The sequence below is a fragment of the Sitodiplosis mosellana genome, unplaced genomic scaffold (assembly GCF_009176505.1).
Source record: "Sitodiplosis mosellana isolate CC-2019 unplaced genomic scaffold, AAFC_SMos_1.0 Smas_scaffold_3585, whole genome shotgun sequence".
Taxonomy (NCBI): Eukaryota; Metazoa; Arthropoda; class Insecta; order Diptera; family Cecidomyiidae; genus Sitodiplosis; species Sitodiplosis mosellana.
Genome location: NW_022598827.1, coordinates 1 through 17,270, shown reverse-complemented (window position 1 = coordinate 17,270; position 17,270 = coordinate 1). Strand labels below are relative to the sequence as shown.

The window sequence follows — 17,270 nt, the reverse complement described above, 5'->3', positions numbered from 1 at the left end:
TGATGCAAAAGTGCTTGGTTTTTGGTCCTCTAAAACAAGCAATTGGAATTTCTTATGTGCAGAAACTTGTGTTGCACGGTGTAACACTTTTATTTGTTTTCAGATCAATAATGGCTGAACATTGTGACAAACATGGTCTAGACTACTGGCCAAAGAGGAATGACCCATTGCGTGCAACTGTTGTGCCACGGCTCTCAAAGAGTAACAAGGATGAAATGAATAATAATACCCTGTCCCGATGTCGAAGTTTGGAATTTTTAGTCGATCGAAATCAGACTAACAGGAAACTGGATAAAGGAGGCAACGGGAATTTACATAGAAGTTTCGATTTATTGAATAACATGGAGCGACATGAAGCAGTAATACATCATAACATGACTGATGCGGACATATCGAGATCGAGTTCGCTTCAACACAGCACCAACACAAGTGACTCTGGTCGAAAGTCATCCAAGAAATATTCACTAGATTTTCGAGAAAAATATGATGACGAACATAGCACGCTATCAGACGCTGAAAGTTTAGAAGATTTTTCGAATAAAACGAAAGAAGTCATTCAAATGAAGCGCGCCACCCGGCAAAAGTTCAAGGAGAGAACAATAAACGAATTGCGTGAAAGGCAAAAAGATGAAAATACTTTTTTGAAATACCCACCAAACTTTAGCAGTACACTCACATCAAACAGTTTCAATGATCTAAGAGACTATTACCCATCTGATCACTATCCAAATGATTTCGATGACATTTCAGTTGAAATGAAGAACATAACAAAGCTGTTGAGCGCTTCACTCATTGAACCGTTGGAATCGATACCATCAACCTCGTCCTCATTTTATCAAAGTACAGATAAATTATTGCCTAAGCGATTCACTCTTTATGGAAAAGATCATGATGACAACGTTGTAGATCATGACGACGGTGATGATAATTTTTCAATAAAAAGCGAACTTGAACTCGAGGCTACAAATTCTTATGGCAGTAAATCCACAGATAAGAGTACAACTCAAGCAAAACCATTTACTGCGAACGGATTTTTCCAAAATACTTGCTTTGAAAATAGATCGAGTTCATCGTGTGATACACTTAAATCAATTGAACTACCAATACTGAAAGGTAACACTAACGAAAACGACAATACAGAAGAGGAAGAAGAAAGTGACACCGATCTAGAAGAGGTGGTTGACGTACTAGTTAAAGTACCGGTACATTTACAAACCTTTAGTCATCGAGCACCACGCCCTGGTCTTGTGTCCGCACGAATCAAATCATTGTTAGCAAAAAATCTACAGACTAACAACAGAATCCGATCTACTCTGATTGGCAACACATCAAATTTCAAAAATTCAAAACAGTTACGCGTACCTTCGAAAGCAATTGATTCGCCGATATCACAAGATAGCTCTAATACGCCACAGGATAATGTCTCTCCACATGGAAAACTACAGGCAACGATTAATTCGTCAAAAACTGAAGCACAAATTACAACCCATACCGATTCAAATGGCAAACGTACAAATATTTAAAAAAAATGTAACTCCTCATTCTTAAGTGGACGTAATAAAATATTTCATATTAATCAGCATTTTTTCCTTAGTTTTCACATTTCAGATATTTCATGGATACGGATCGTTTGGCCATTATGGCTATAGTGTTCAACGTTGTTTTTTTCTCGAATTTTTGGAAACAAGAAGATGCTATCGATTTATGTTTTTTGTTCACGTATTCAACAAATTCGATTAATAGCGTTGATGCCTCGAAAATTTCAAAAATATGATGAAATAGTGCACTATTTTGAGTACAAAAAATGACAAGCAAAGCTCTGCATCAGATATTTGAATTGATCAAATACATTTCATCTTTTATTTTTTTTATCAAAATAATATTCTACAAAATTGATAAAATAACAATAATTGCAACATTAAATGATGTTTTTTTGTTTTGTTTTTTTTTAATTGTAGTTTAAATATAGTTTCGTGAATTCATTTGAATTATTACCAATAGTATTTTTGATATCCATATCCATAAGCTGCAGCAAGAAACAATTGTTAACGCAAATACATCCATTACCAAGCGTATGTAAACGGTCGAATTAAGGCCCGCATTTGTGTGTAGTTTCAGTCATTTTTAACATCACGATGGAAGTAGAAAAAAACGGTAAAATCAAATAATTATAAGTTTATATGAATACATAGTACAGAAGATTATTGAAAATGGGTATACATGGGTATCGGTATATTCCGCCATAAAATCCGCCATAGCCATAACCTGTTAGAAGTATTATTTTGTTGTTTGTTATTGCATTTTCATCAGAAAAATTCAGATTTGAAAACAGAAGCGGTTTGGAGTTCAGCCGCTCATATTTCAATTAAATATAAACAAACTCATTGTATTACAGTTCCCTGAGGATCAAAGCGTCCGAAACGTAGGAAACCAAATGAAATAAACATAAAACAAAAAGACAAGCAGCCCAAAATCCAAATGAAACCACGATTTTGGTTGAATAATACAGACGAAAAATTAAAAAAAAAAAAACAATTGTTAACAAGCGTATTATTTCATTGTACTTACTGCGGCGACCCCAACCTGTGAATTTCATCAATGAAAATAGGAAATTTAAAAACAAATGACAAATAAAATAATTAATTTAATTTACCATAGCTTCGCCATCCTTTTCCATATCCATGACCTATTCATCAAAACAAACATACAAACAAAGACAACTGAACACATGTTTCTATTGATAGATTTCCTAACAGATGCAGTGTGCACTAACTCGATTTCGCAATTTTTAATTTTTAATATTTCATTTCAAACACTTTTTATTTACAAAATAGAAATAGCAAAAATGTTGTAGCGCACGTGTGAAAATATCAACCGATTTTGGCCGTGTTACAAACACTGGGCACGTTTGATACACGCAAAAATAGTTTCGATGCTCTCCCATTAACTCAGTGCACTACAATCATATCTGGAAAATAATAATGAATAATATAGTTACCCCAAGCTGATGCGGCAGATTCAAGAGTCTCTTTAGCACCATCGTTCGTTTTCTCTTCTATTGTTGTGCTTGGTTGTGCTTTTGATGATCCATCCAGGTTAGAGACGTCTGGAAGTGTTCCAGATTCCTAAGAAGGTTGATTTATATGCAATGTGTCAAAGGGCATCATTCAAATGATTCAAATTGAATTAAACTTACTTCATCGGCAGGAAATGCCAATGCAATTCCAATGCATAAACATGCTATAATTTGAATCTAAAACGAAATAATCGTCACCATACTGTACACCGTGTTTGTTTCAGATGAAATTTACCTTCATTTTAACTTGAAAAAATTCACTGAGTGTACTTCTGTGAAGGAAACGAGAGATTGAATTTAAATAACGTATGGCAGAATCCCTTTTATACTTCTTTTTATCATGTCATCTCACTCATACCTTATGTTGATATCTGATCCATAAAAATGTGCAGTTCTGCCGGTCTTTTTTGAAATTGTATATCTATATATACACAACTACGAGTTGTAACAAAGAAATGCTAATTCATTTTTCTTGTAATTATTTGCAGTAGGATGCAGTAACAAGAAAACTGAAATCAGGTTATTGGCTTTACGAATTGAGATGACTGACCGCAATGAACAATTGAACATATTCAAGGTTTATGATCTTGTGTTGATGACTATTTTTTTTCCATATATGTATTTTTTTGAATGTCGAATAAAATTATGAAGTAAACAGGCTTTTGCACTCATTACACAGTACAACGAATTTCTGCTGATGGATGCACCCATATTGGGGTTTTGAATGCATAATTTTAGACGACCAAAAATCAAATCAAACTGCATCATTAGTTTGTTCAGATTAGTGTTGGCCGTCGAACACTTTTAAACGCTTGTTCGACCGTTCGAAATCAAAAAAAAAATTGTTTTGTTCGTTCGTTCGTTTGGAAATTATGGCTTGTTCGACCGTTCGGTTTTTTTACATTTATAATACACTAGCTTAGCCCGGCATGCTTTGCTACGCCTTTTTCATTTTCTTCAAAGGGATATTGCAACTTTTTTGACCAGAAAATCCATCTTACGTCGTGCCCGTAAATTATTTCACTGTAGGGGAATGTAACCGGTTGTGGGACGGGTTTTGTAATTTTGCCACAAAAATTTTTTTATCCTATATTTTTCCAAACCCTATATACCGTTCGAAAGATAACCATCATAGCTAACTTTTCTCCAAACAAATTTAGTCATTTATATGCACAACAAAAATTTTATGCTCATTTTCCCGACAGTCTTGAAAATCACGAAAAAAAATTGCACCCGGTTGTGGGACACCTCATTTTTTTTGCTTAAAATATCCAATATTGAAGTAAAATCATTAGAAATCATGATTTTATGATTGTTTATTTAATTTTTTAGACTACCAAAGGCGAACAATGATCAAATGGTGGTTACATGTCAAATTACGAATGAAAATAAGCCATAATCTTCATTCACATTCAATTCACAGTGAATGCACGTTTAGACATTAAAGGCCTTTGCCCATTTGAAGTGGACTTTTCTACGGCAAGAAAAGGATTTTATTGAATTTTGATTGGTCAATATTCGATGGAATGTTTGTAGCTGAACGAAATATTACTTCTGGTAACTCTCCATAGTTTACTTTTGTAATATCATCGAATAGCTACCCCAATTGATCCGTGTCTCGGCTTCAATCCATTGTTCGGGGCATCTCAAAGTCAAGCAAGGTTTCTCTAATTACTTTTTGTCTCAGTCATACGAATCTTTGACTGTTCGGACTGAAGTATCATAACCCTGTACTGGAAAAGCTGTCTTCTGTCCCTTTAACATGATGAGAAATGCAAATGTTGATTTGACAGTCACTAAAAACACCAAAAACACCAATAATTCCGACCACACATATTTATTTTAACACAAATGACCATATTTCATCACTGAAATGTCGAATTCATGTTTTCAATGCAAAAAATGAGTGTCCCACAACCGGGTACATGACTGTCCCACAACCGGAATTGTACACCACTTGGACGTGATGCAAAAAAAAAATTTCAATGCCCATATATTGATAAAAAAAACTTACTCATGATGAAATTTAGTCCTTAAACTACGTATATCACTATTTTACTGATCATTTTTTCATCAAAAATTGTGAAAATATTACTTCTTAAGAGAAGTCTATGAAACTTTTTTTACATTTTTCAACACATCGTCTGAAAATAATATAACAAGTGCATATATTCAGCTCGAAGCCGTACCAAAAGTTTGATTACGGATATAAAATAACATTATAATACATCATTTGATGTTAATACTACAAAAGTGTCAAAATAATCAACTGTCCCACAACCGGAGCCGTCCCACAACCGGTTACATTCCCCTACATTTAGATGGTAGAGCTTGAACAAAAGTTCGACACTATGCATAAACTTGGAAAGAGCTTGATAAACTTGATGAAATACATATATTTTATGGTCGTTGCAATACCCCTATGATTTTCTTTTTCATTTCAAAATGCATCAATTTTGTGACAATAATAGTTGTCACAAAAATGTCCCAAAAGTATGCCTATGACATCTCCATCTCAAGACCTTTCCAATGATGTACGGGATGCCTAGATCGGATTACCTGTTAAGAATGTCCCAAAGATATCCCAAAAATGTCCTAAAGTGTTTTTCTTTCAATTTCTAAAAAGTAGACTGGATACTGGAGATTTTGCATTGACGTTTCCGACTATAAACATGACATCAATTCATATGCGTGTGCTGTCAAACTCACTTTGTCATGCGTCATTCACATTAATGCTTTGACTGATTGTGGTGAAGAGTGGTGAGATTGGAAACACCATACATTTTTTATACATTATTTGCTTGGGAATTATATTTATTTATTTTCTTTTATTGTTGATATTCGGGCTCTGCAAGGCCTAGGCTTCATCCACGATTTGTTATTCAAAGAAATATTTTGAAAAAATCGTGAGTTTACACTGTCAACACTTGTGTGGTTTTTCATATGATTTTGAAGTCATCGAATATTGTTACCCGTTCACACATTCGATGAACTTGCTACACCAAGTGTTAGTATAGTTCATTGCTGACGTTTTCCAATCCACCATACGTATTTATATGTGTGTGTACATCAAAATGTCAAAATTGTCAAGAATTCAACCGTTTTCGTCGTTCTTTGTTGAAAATGTCCCAAAAATTAGCCTATGACATCTTCATCTCAAGACCTTGCCAATGATGTGCAACATGTCCAAATCGGACCACTCGTTTGGCTGCCAACCCGGAACAGACAGACACACATTCTCTTTTATATATACAGGGTGGCGCACTCGAAGTGTAACTAAAACCAAAGACTATAACTTTTTTGTTTTTTGATAATTTTTATTGTTCTTAAGGCATGAAATGTTGTAAAATGATTGAAAATTTTGAATCAGCTTCCAGATTTCAATATCACTTGCATTGGGTCGAGTTATGACTTCAAGACTACGATTCAACAACATGAGCCCTGCACGAACGTGGGTGTTTGGAATTAGTTCTTATTCTGGCTATAGTCTTCACATTGAGATAACCCATGTTTGGTATTTTTATGGGCTAACAGTGCCTTGTAATATACTTCAGGAATGAAAGTCCTTGGAAACCCTCTTCATCAAAATCGACAGCCAATAGTCGACCAAAATGAGCTCTAAAAAGTCGTTTTTTTCACCGAAGCATGGCTTTTTAGCACTAAATGAAATGTAGAGCTACTAATCTGCTTTTTTTTCTCGGTCAAGTTTGACTACTCAAACAAATGTTGGTGAATTTGAATTATATGCTCATATTCTTTATTTGATTTAAAACCGGTGCACTAATGAAGATTTAATATATAACACTTCATATATACATAAAAGATTGACATACAATTTTTTTATTTTTCCAAACTATATTTTATCATACATTTTATTTGTTTCTTATATATTACTTCAAAGTTACTTTGATGAAATACATTTCATGTAGTGCGCCAAAAAATAGTTTTTTGTGAAACAACAAAATAGATTAAGTAACTAAAAACTCAAGAACTTCTTATATGGGTTAAATTTAAGTATTTTATTGGAATCTTCTGGAACCATTATTTTTTATTTTTATTGATTTATAGTGGTGTTGAAAACAGGAAAAATCTCAATAACATTCTTCACCACATTATGGCCTGGTTTATATTTATAGAGCTCCAATCTTCACCCCAACACCAATGACGTCACATGATGTCACTTATTTTGGGGTCAGAATGGAGAAAATGGTGAGAAAATCCCATAATTCGGGACTATCACAGTTCCGAACTTCAAAAGGAGTTATACATGGGTGATAGTGGTCCAATAAAGACTGGAGCTTTTTTATAATATTCTACGAACTAGAATCTAATCACTTTCATGGTTTGTGGTTACTCAAGCTATATTGGATTTCTTCTAAAAGTTCTATTTCTGTCAAAACTACCACTTCCGTGCAAACACATTTAAAAAAAATGGTGGGCGTGAGGGCATTACTCGATCCAGTGCAACTGAAAATAAAATCTGGAAGCTAATTCTAAATTTTGTATTATTTTGGAACATTTCGTGCCTTTAGAGCAATAAAAAATATCAAAAAACAAAAAAGTTATAGTCTTCTGTTTTAGTTACACTTCGAGTGCGCCACCCTGTATAGATGGGAAGCAAATTAAATGTCTAATTCTTTGGGCAAGACTGAAAGTCGAGTATGTTTCACTGACTTTGTCATGAAAGAAGATATTTGTTTCGAATGCTTAGCAAAACTTACTCTACTTTCATTCTTGCCAAAGAAGTCAAAATATAGTTTGCTTCCTATGTATTTTAAATGTAAAAAAACCATAATAAACAAGCCATAATTTCCGAACGAACACAAAATTTTCTTCTAAATTTTCGAATGAACGAACAAAAAAAGTTTTTTTCTTAACTTTGCGGACGAACGAACGAACAAAATAAATTTTTTTGAATCATGTCGAACGAACGAACGAATGTTCGAGGCCAACACTAGTTCAGATAACGCCCAAATAAGAATTCTATCAAAGTTGGTGAATTTTGAGTACGTCCTATTACCATTAATAAGACCGATAATAATTATTAGCGCATTTTATTACAAGTAATAACACCTGAGTTATTACCGATCTTATTACCGAAAATCAGTAATAAGTAATAAAAATCTCATTATTTACTTCTATACTTTGTGGATTCTACTCAAACTAGCCCATCAATACCCATGTCCAGGCTCTTAATTTTCTTTATAGAGATGCCATCTATAACAATCAAGTATAAAGCGTGCATACGTGTGACGTATTTGTGAAATTTTAAAAATCTACATGCAAAAAACGATCAATTTGCAAAAAACATTTTCATGCAAGTATAAAGTGTATAAAACCATCATAGATACGATATAAATGGGATTCTATATCCAGATGTAAGATTTCAAAACAAACCGGTAATTATTTGAATTTTGTCCAATTTTTCAAAGTCTTGAAAATAAATGCCAGTTTGGTAATACTGGTTGGCTCTAAAATAGTTACTGTATTGAGTTTCTGTATCGTCACCATTTGAACATACAGGTGGGCGAATTCGCGAGTATATACTTCCATACTCACTCATTTTGAAAATGAGTATGTCTCGACATACTCTCATACTCATAGATACTCTTTGAGTATGAGAGTATATACTCAGAGTAATTACTCTTTGATTTTGAGTATGTCTCGACATACTCATTTTTTACCCAAAGAGTAACTCTACACCTACTCTTTTTCCTACTCATTTGAGTATGTCACGACATACTCATTTTTTACCCAAAGAGTAACTCTACACCTACTCTTTTTCGGGTAGATGTCATAGTTCCCTCTGTTCCGTGAAGTTCGGATACGGAACTTCATGGAACCAAATAAATTCGGTGTCCGTACGGAACCTGATGGAACCTGACGGAACCTGACCCGAGGGGTCAGACCCGAGGTGCATGAACTAAGGTTTTAATATAGGCGCATGAGCGGGAGTTAAGAACATTCTCAATTATTTAGTTCGAGCTCCTATCCAAAAATGCGAAAGAACTTTTCCCAATTTTTGAATTAGCGCTCGAGCCAAATGTCAAAAAGTTGAAAATATTGTCGTTTTTGAGCAGATCGCAATTTTTTAAAATTCCATTGAAAAACAGCGGACTTTCTTGGGATTCTATCAGTTTTTATGCAGAAAGTTGACACCACTGCATCAAAATAAATGCCGCATGAGGGCACTACACTCATCCCAATATGTAAATAAAATATGTTTAAAAAATTTGAAACGTTCTTTTTTAATCGTTCAAAACATTTCTTTTTTTCACATTATTCCGAAGGCATACCTGTATGTAGAATCATATTTTGAACGATAAATAGTACGTTGCAATATTTAAAACTACTTTAATTCATATTTTTTCGCGCTCAAACCCATTCAACACGTTTATATTTGCATTAACCCTTTATCACATATCGGTTGCTAAAGTAACCAGATACGCCAAACGCTATAACTACAAAATTACTGAAAATTTTTGCATACTGGTTTGGAAACAAATGTAGGGAATTAAATCAGCTTTCATTTGATACCTTACTCATAGCAATTTGTTCACTAATATCGAGAGTTTTTTAAGTTTATGTACTGCTGTAAAAAAAATGCGAAATTATAGCAGAATCCCAAATTTTTCATCCCCTCATCTTGTGGGTTTGTACATTCTTTTCAATTGTCATATTATGACTCATAGGAGCAAAACACATCAATTTAATTTTCTGCATCATTGGTTCTATGAAATTTAATTTTTTCAGGCTGTTATACCGATATGACACTTTTGACTCTTTTCCGATTTCCTCGGTAAATATGAAATTTTTCAAAAATCTAAGTATGGGGTTTTTCTCTATCGTGGCACATAACATATATCGGAATCATTCAAAAATAAAAAATTGTGCATCAAAGGGTTAATGTTAAAATAATAAAAAGTAATAAAAAAATTAACCTTCTGACTGTGTTTGGGTAAATAGAACATGGACTGTGTTTAGTGAGATTTTTGTCACTTACGTATATATAAAAGAGAAATAACATTTCAATATTTTGCTTTGAATTTATATGATATTCGATTGAATACAATATTATCTTCATTATTTTTGCATTTATTTATATCAAATAACGCTGCAATCTATTCCTTGAACCATCCGAAAGTTCTATGTGTAGTGGCTGCGTTTGACATTCAACTGAATTCTGATTTTGTGATTTTTCTACTCGCCACAAATCTACAAATATGGAAATTGGCGTTAAATTTTTTAAATTTAGCTGTCAGCAGAACCACGTCTAATCTGTTGACGTCATTATCGCTTCAAAAATTCTGGAAGTGGAATTTGGTCGATCCTCAGGATTGTTCAAAATCGCTCCTAGTTCTTGAAGTGGATCCTCAGGATGGACCAGGGCATTGTCAAACCCACTCTGATCCATCCTGAAGATCCACCAAAACCCACTTCCGGAACCGGGATCAGTTCTGAACGATCCTGAGGATCCACCAAAACCCACTTCCAGAACATAATGTTCAAGGTGAATATGAACAAAAACAACGCATTCGGGCAATAATACAAAATATTTGAAATCTAGCGTGAATTTTACATGATTTAAATAATACGAATAGATTTTGCTAAATAAAATTTGGCGTGAAGCCCCTAGGATTTTAACTGCATGCCTTGAAAATTGTGTTGAAAAAAAACTTTTTCAAAAATTTAGAAAATGAACATAGATCGCACGATGATAACGAGAGGGCGAACAATTGTAGAGCGCCGCTACAGAGTGATGACAACACTTAGTTCAAATTTGTTCGCGCTCAAATTCACTCCGTCATATTCATTAATCGTCACGGATTATTGCGAAATCATACGACAAACAGCAAAACATGTAAAATATGTGCGGATTTAATTTAAATTGTAATTTATTTTATTTCAAATTTATTTTTTAATTTTTTTATTATTTTTTTCACTGTTTCGACATGAAAACAAGAATGAATATGACGGAGTGAATTTGAGCGCGAACAAATTTGAAATTTTTTCTTTCGCATTCTGCCGTTCTCCAGTAGTGGCGCTCTACTATTTCACACTCCATGTTTTACATAGAAAAATTGACATAATATTGGGTGACATAGATAGAAATTCAAAGTTTTCAATTTTTTCAAACGTTTTTCAAATGGGCAATGCGAGTTAATGTCGCATCCCAAGTAACGAAACATTTGTTCTCATCGATTCGCATGTGGTACTTGAGTTTCAATGTCAAAATGTCCAAAAAGGGGCGCAAGTGTGTTTCAATTCCATGCAAATTTCCATAAATCTGGCTTCGATTTCGAGTTTTTTACATTTTTGCATTTAAATTTGCAAATGTATTTCACAACAACAAGACTCAACGATAATATACCAATAAAAATGTGAAAATATATCGTGAAATAGGCTGCAAGTGAAAGAAACTAGCGTAATATTCGTATTTTGTAGTTATTAGAAGCAATTGTTTGCACGGAAAATTATTCCGTACTCTTCACATTTTCTCACAAAAAATTATGATATATTATCACAGCCGGCGACAGCAGGCGCGAGTGACGAAAGCACCTCTGTGCTGAAAGTCGAACTCGCCTATATATACACGCAATTTCGAACTTTTTTCCTAAGAGGACATCTGGTATGAATGAAGTATCGCTAGAAAGCCTCATAGGACCAGAAAATGCATTCAAACTTGGGAATCAACCAACCGCCTCCATAGAAATAGCCACTTGAAATTTTTTTACAATCACCAGTTTTTCCCATTTACCGGGTGTTGAACGCGGCCCGTTCATCTTGAAACATGTTTTTTCTGAGTCTACTCGTCGAGACCTTTCCAAAAAGCCCAAGAACGTCGAAATTGGACCATCCGTTCATGAGTTATGACGATTTAAAAAATTTCTTTGGCGTCTCCACCAATTATTCTGAGATAATATTTTTTCTGTCCGTCCGTCCGTAGTTTTTGCCCGATCTTTTTTAAACTTTCAGGCATTGAAGTATATCAAAAACTAAGACTTTTTTGTTCCGACATTTTTTGATTTGGCCGCCATCTTGGCCTTGGCCGGCATTTGAAAATTCAAAATATGGCCTTCTTTCCAATGATCACTGTGCCTAACCCAGTCAACCGAGTTCAAACTTTTGGATGTCATTGGAAAGGTCTTGAGGCCAGCTATCAAATGACATCTATTTTAATTTGAAAAAATTGAGTTGGCATGAATGGACAGAAACCCAAAAAAATGGACACCTGGCCTTGCATAAATCGGCCATTTTCTCGAAAACGGCTCCGACGATTTTTTTTTTTAAATTCTCTGGAATTTAGCCCCAAGTTAGAGCTAAAATTTGACATATAGCTTATATCTGGCAAAACTCTGTGTTTCGAGATATAGCCATTAGAAGTTGGAAAAAACATGAAAAATCGACAAAAATCGACTAAAACTCATTTTTGTTGCCGTGAATAAGGGAAAAATCAAAACCAAAGTGATTTTGCGTTCAGATAAATAAAATTCCTTCAGATACCAGTCTTTCACTAAGTCTTTTTACTCCACGCAATCAACAAAAAACACAAAAATCACTTTTCATGAAAAAATCAAAATCAAAATCAAAAAAATTCATCATGAAAAAACTAAACATGTGATAGTTTCTTAGTAAAAAAGCGATATGTAATTTCATCAAAACAAAATGTAATTTCGTCTGTCCGTCCAAAAACCAAATTTTATTAAACGAAAAAAAAATTTAAATTGCTTTCCTACCTGTGCTGATTTTGCTTTATTCAAAAAGGCGACAATGCTGGTTTTTAACATAGGGAAAGTGCCACAATACATTTCAAATTTAAGTCATTTGACACATAGCAGTCAATGCCATCTCAATTCCAACTCATTGAATCATTGTATTTTTCGGCAACTTTTTTCAAACGTGTATGGCTTTACTAGAATATAATCAACTTTACGGTGACGCTAACAGCTTCTCTGTGGGCCGGTACTACGCGTTAGCCAAAACTTATTGATGTTTCGCAATGGTTACTCGATGCATTTGCCAAAATACTATGATTTTTGTACTCTCTTCTACAATATGTGTGCACGTGCAGACTCTGCACTGCAGAGAAGCTGCTAGTGTCGTTGTAAAGTTGATTATATTCAACTCAAGCCACACACGATTTTAAAAAAGTTGCTCGAAATATTCGATGATTCAATAAGTTGGTTTAGAGATGTCATTGGCTGTCTTTTGGTATTCCGGCAATATATTTATGGTTTTTAACTACAACATTTCATGTTTCATTTTCTTTGGCTCAATACACACCACTTTGTGTTTGTTAAATGTAAGTTGGTTTTGTTGAAAAAAAAAATTCGGGTACAAAACAAATAAAAAAATCCGAAATCAAATAAAAAAAACTTCTTTCGAAGTAATTCCTTGTGACGAAAGCGAACATAAAACAGCTGATATCAATTTTAAAAAATCATTTCGGAGCGATTTAGATTTGCTTTTTTTGCATTCTTCCAACTAATTTCAGAATCGCACCGTAATGATTTTTTAAAATTGATATCAGCTGTTTTATGTTCGCTTTCGTCACGAGGAATTACTTCGAAAGAAGTTTTTTTTATTTGATTAAAATATAACAGTAATGCCTGATTGTTGTGGTATAGTAGGCGTACATACTTAACTAAGAGGGCAGAAGTACCCATGTAAGTAAATAATTTTTTTTCAATTGAAATAAGGGTATTGAATGTATTGATGCTAACTTTATGCTATTTTTTCTCCATTCCATGCACAATGGATCACTATGACGGTTACTTCTACGGTTAAATCTATCCCCGTATTCAACATTGGATATGTGCCTGGAATCGAATGCATTTGGGTTGATAATTGTTAGATGGGTCATAAGAATAAAAAAAATTGATCGTTTTATTATTTTATTTTATTATTCAAAAGCAGCAAAAATAGTGAAATACAGTGAAAAATACATTAATTTTATTATTCATTACGAACCACAGAGAACTTTATTCCAGTAAAAGAAGACATGGCTGGAATAAGGAAAGTCAAGTTGGATTTGGGTGTATTGCAAAAGGAATTTTACAAACCAGATCAGAACCCGAAAGGCACTAACTTGTGAAATTTGAATATTTGAAAAAAGTAATTTTTTATGAAAATAGTACAATTTTATTGTGGGTTATAATTCAAAATTGTTTTGGAATCTACTGATGATCGACCGAAAAATTTCAAAATGTCTAAATAGGTACGAATAAACCAAAATTGCAATGAAATTTTAGCTAATTGGAAATCAAATTTGATTCGTCGAATGATCCACTTGACTTTTTGAGTAAGATTGAAATTTGATGTATTGTAAATGCATCTCTGCGCGTATTTGGCCATGACTGTTGGTCTATCGATCTATTAAGAAGAGAAGAGAAAAGAATTGAAGTATTGCTCACTAATTAGATGAAAAATTGGTAATTACAGGATCTCCATGATGTCGTGCAATCGCCCTGACGGTGTTCAAATTTCTAAATATTATCATGAATATAAATTTGTTGTACTTGTAATTACGCATTTGGGTATTTGATCATCTTTACCTGATAACGAATAACATATTTCGAGGCATTTGTTTAAGTGTTTCTAGAACAACATCAAAGTGGCGCTTTGCATCTGCTTGAAAATAAGCAATATCTTCGTCTGTGAGACGAGTTGTAAATGTAGGTCTCTTCATATCGATTGGACGTTGCATAAGAATTTCAGCTAATTTATTGGAATCTGTGGACATACAAAGGTTAAATTGAGATTTGTGTTATCTACCTATTTAAGTATAAGTGATAAGTATAAGTTTTATACCATTTACATGAAGCTCTTTTGCATATTTGTCCATTTTTGCTTGGTCTTTTAGTACGATTGCTTCCCAGAACTGACATAGTGACAAGCGTGTTGAGCTAGTGAGATGTTCATACAGCCCATGATCCAGTAAAACAATCTCTGGCTTTCCATTTTGTCTTTTACGAATAAATAGGTTCCCCGGATGTGGGTCACTATGCACAAACCCTGTATTAAATATTTGTTCGGAGAATACCTTGAACAGTTTTTTGTCGATATCAGCAATGTCAAGATTGTCTTTTTTTATGCGATTTAAGTCACTTATTTTATATCCATCAATCCATTCAGCTGTTAGCACCCGCTGAAAAAATTGAATTCCAATAAAACATACATATGAACCGTTGCGACAAAAAATGCTGGAAAGGTATAGTAGTTCGAAACTGTTTTTCGAAACAGAACCGAGTGTAGAATAGTACCTTTGAAGTAAGATTCCATTCGACAGTTGGTACGTGAATAAAGTCGAATTTCCTGAGCTCTGTAGCACACCGTTCCGAATTTTTGCCTTCGTGAACGAAATCAAGCTCCTACAATATTATTAATAATTTACATTTCGAAAGTTTAAAAAAAAGTTTTTTTTATAACCTGTTCCAAATTTTTTCGAAGATCACGGAGAATCCAACCAAAATTATAGTTTTTATGAATTAATTTAATTATTTCTTGAATACACAATATTGTAGCAAAATCTCCGGAAAATCTGTTGATTAAATCTATGTACTGTATTTTTACGGCAACATCATGACCATCTTTAGTTTTAGCCCGAAACACTTGAGCTAAACTAGCTGCTGCGATTGGTTTGTAGTCAAATTCAGCAAACAATTCCTCGGGGGATTTTCCAAATTCAATTTCAAATACCCGTTTAACTTCATCCGACCTCCTTGGTAAACACTCATTCTATAATAATATTCAAAATATTTAACCCGCGGACAGCCAACGTGTTTTGGTCAATAAACGGCCAATCGTTATAAAAAGTGATTTTTCTTCTATTTTTTCTCAGATTTTAATAGGGGAAGGTGGGGAAATTTGGAACACACATCGAAATAATTTTATAACATTTTAAAAATTTAACATTTTTCCAAATTCTAAAGTGGTACGACTCAGTAAATATAAAAACCTAACTTTTGGACCTTACCGCTTGTTGAAATTCGAATCGGTTGAAAAAATTTACCCTGTTTGCAGAAAACAATTGATTTTTCGATTTTTAAAAAATGGTGAGGAAATTCGAAACACTTCATAAATGGATAGAAAATAATTTCGATGCAAAACGTTTATGGAGAACTAGGAAATGACACAAGAATCAATTTTAATGAGGAAAAAGTTCAAAAATAGCAATTGTTATTAGTCGGATTTGAAATTGTTGCCTGTGAAATAGCTACCAATCATTTTGATGCATTTCAAGTGGACAGCTCGATCGCATAAATTGCAATGAGTAATTTGTCAAAATTTTGCATTAAATATAATAAATATGGGACGAGGGGGCTATTCGCTCCATCGGCCTTTTCTCGACACAGGCAATACATATAAAAAAAAAGTTCCAGTATCATTCGAAAGAGCATTAAAAACTCCATATTTGGTTGGTATACTCGACATTTTTCATTCGAATACAGACAATTTACAGATCCGAAAATGGCAAAAGTTTTGGAATGTTGAGGCAAAGCCCCGGATTGATTTTGATATTCCCATGCTGCAACATGAGCCTCAGACTGATGACCCTAGAAATGGTTTTTGTTTGAACAAACCGATAAATAAACCACTCAGAACTGCTTATAACTCATATCCAGGGCAACCAAAAATATTTACGAAAAAGTCCAAAATATTTATGTAAATATTTATGAAATACCGTCGAAATATTTATGAAGAAGTCCAAAATATTTAAAATATTTTTACTAAAAACCATTATATTTCAGTATAAATAGTAAATTTTTGGTGTTTTTCAAGTAAAGTACGTTATTTAAAGACAAATCAAAGCTATTGCAATAAATTACGACATGCATTTTTAAATTTTCGAATGAAAACGAACGACGTTGATCTCCCAGAACTGGCACTGGCTAAACGTACGCAAAAAATGATGTTTAGCCTCATAGGCTATTCGTACGAAAGATCTGAGGAGTTCGTACGAATAGCCTGTGAGGCTAAACATGCGAAGCGTACGAATAATTTTTCCCGTACGCTTAATCATATACGCTATTTATACGAAACATAAACAAATTGTCAAAAATAGAAAAAAACGACAAATGAAAGATACCTAATCCGAAATGCGAAAACAAAACCAAAACCAAAAGAAAAAGAAAACGATATTCATTATAACATAATTTTATTTGTATACACACTAAATGTGTGTATACACACA

At 33.6% G+C, this 17,270-nt stretch overlaps 3 protein-coding genes across 5 annotated transcripts; 1 reads left to right on the top strand and 2 right to left on the bottom strand.

The window, feature by feature from the left end:
* Positions 1-103: 103 nt before the first annotated feature.
* On the top strand, positions 104-1,994 carry LOC129571866 (ankyrin repeat domain-containing protein 12-like; the record flags this gene model as incomplete). The annotated part of the gene is given in 2 exon segments (XM_055451738.1): positions 104-1,530; positions 1,595-1,994. A coding segment is annotated over 1 exon segment (1,420 nt), but the record flags the coding sequence as incomplete, so codon positions are not given.
* Positions 1,825-3,584, bottom strand: LOC129571867 (uncharacterized). 3 transcript variants are annotated; one of them, XM_055451740.1, is made up of 7 exons: positions 3,312-3,567; positions 3,197-3,253; positions 2,999-3,125; positions 2,654-2,686; positions 2,569-2,583; positions 2,221-2,265; positions 1,825-2,026 (listed from the first exon to the last, which is right to left on the bottom strand). In XM_055451740.1, exons 1-7 carry the CDS (start codon positions 3,315-3,317, stop codon positions 1,992-1,994), a joined length of 318 nt encoding a protein of 105 aa, XP_055307715.1. In that variant the 5' UTR covers positions 3,318-3,567; the 3' UTR covers positions 1,825-1,991. The 3 variants fall into 3 exon arrangements, with proteins under 3 accessions (XP_055307715.1, XP_055307714.1, XP_055307716.1); XM_055451739.1 differs by lacking the exon at positions 2,221-2,265 and having other exon boundaries at positions 1,825-2,096; positions 3,312-3,584; XM_055451741.1 differs by lacking the exon at positions 2,221-2,265 and having other exon boundaries at positions 3,312-3,575.
* Positions 3,585-13,958: 10,374 nt separating this feature from the next.
* On the bottom strand, positions 13,959-15,814 carry LOC129571869 (uncharacterized aarF domain-containing protein kinase 5; the record flags this gene model as incomplete). Its single annotated transcript, XM_055451742.1, is given in 6 exon segments — positions 13,959-14,449; positions 14,517-14,562; positions 14,632-14,809; positions 14,888-15,224; positions 15,340-15,447; positions 15,506-15,814. Coding segments are annotated over 6 exon segments (1,209 nt in total), but the record flags the coding sequence as incomplete, so codon positions are not given.
* Between the last annotated feature and the right edge of the window lie 1,456 nt (positions 15,815-17,270).

Bases quoted from the DNA above. Each gene is read 5' to 3' on its own strand.
- LOC129571867 (XM_055451739.1), bottom strand. The intron at 3,126-3,196 runs GTAAGTTTAATT...CAACCTTCTTAG, and splicing joins TGGCATTTCCTGCCGATGAA to GAATCTGGAACACTTCCAGA. The intron at 2,687-2,998 runs GTAACTATATTA...TTTGATGAATAG, and splicing joins ATCTGCCGCATCAGCTTGGG to GTCATGGATATGGAAAAGGA.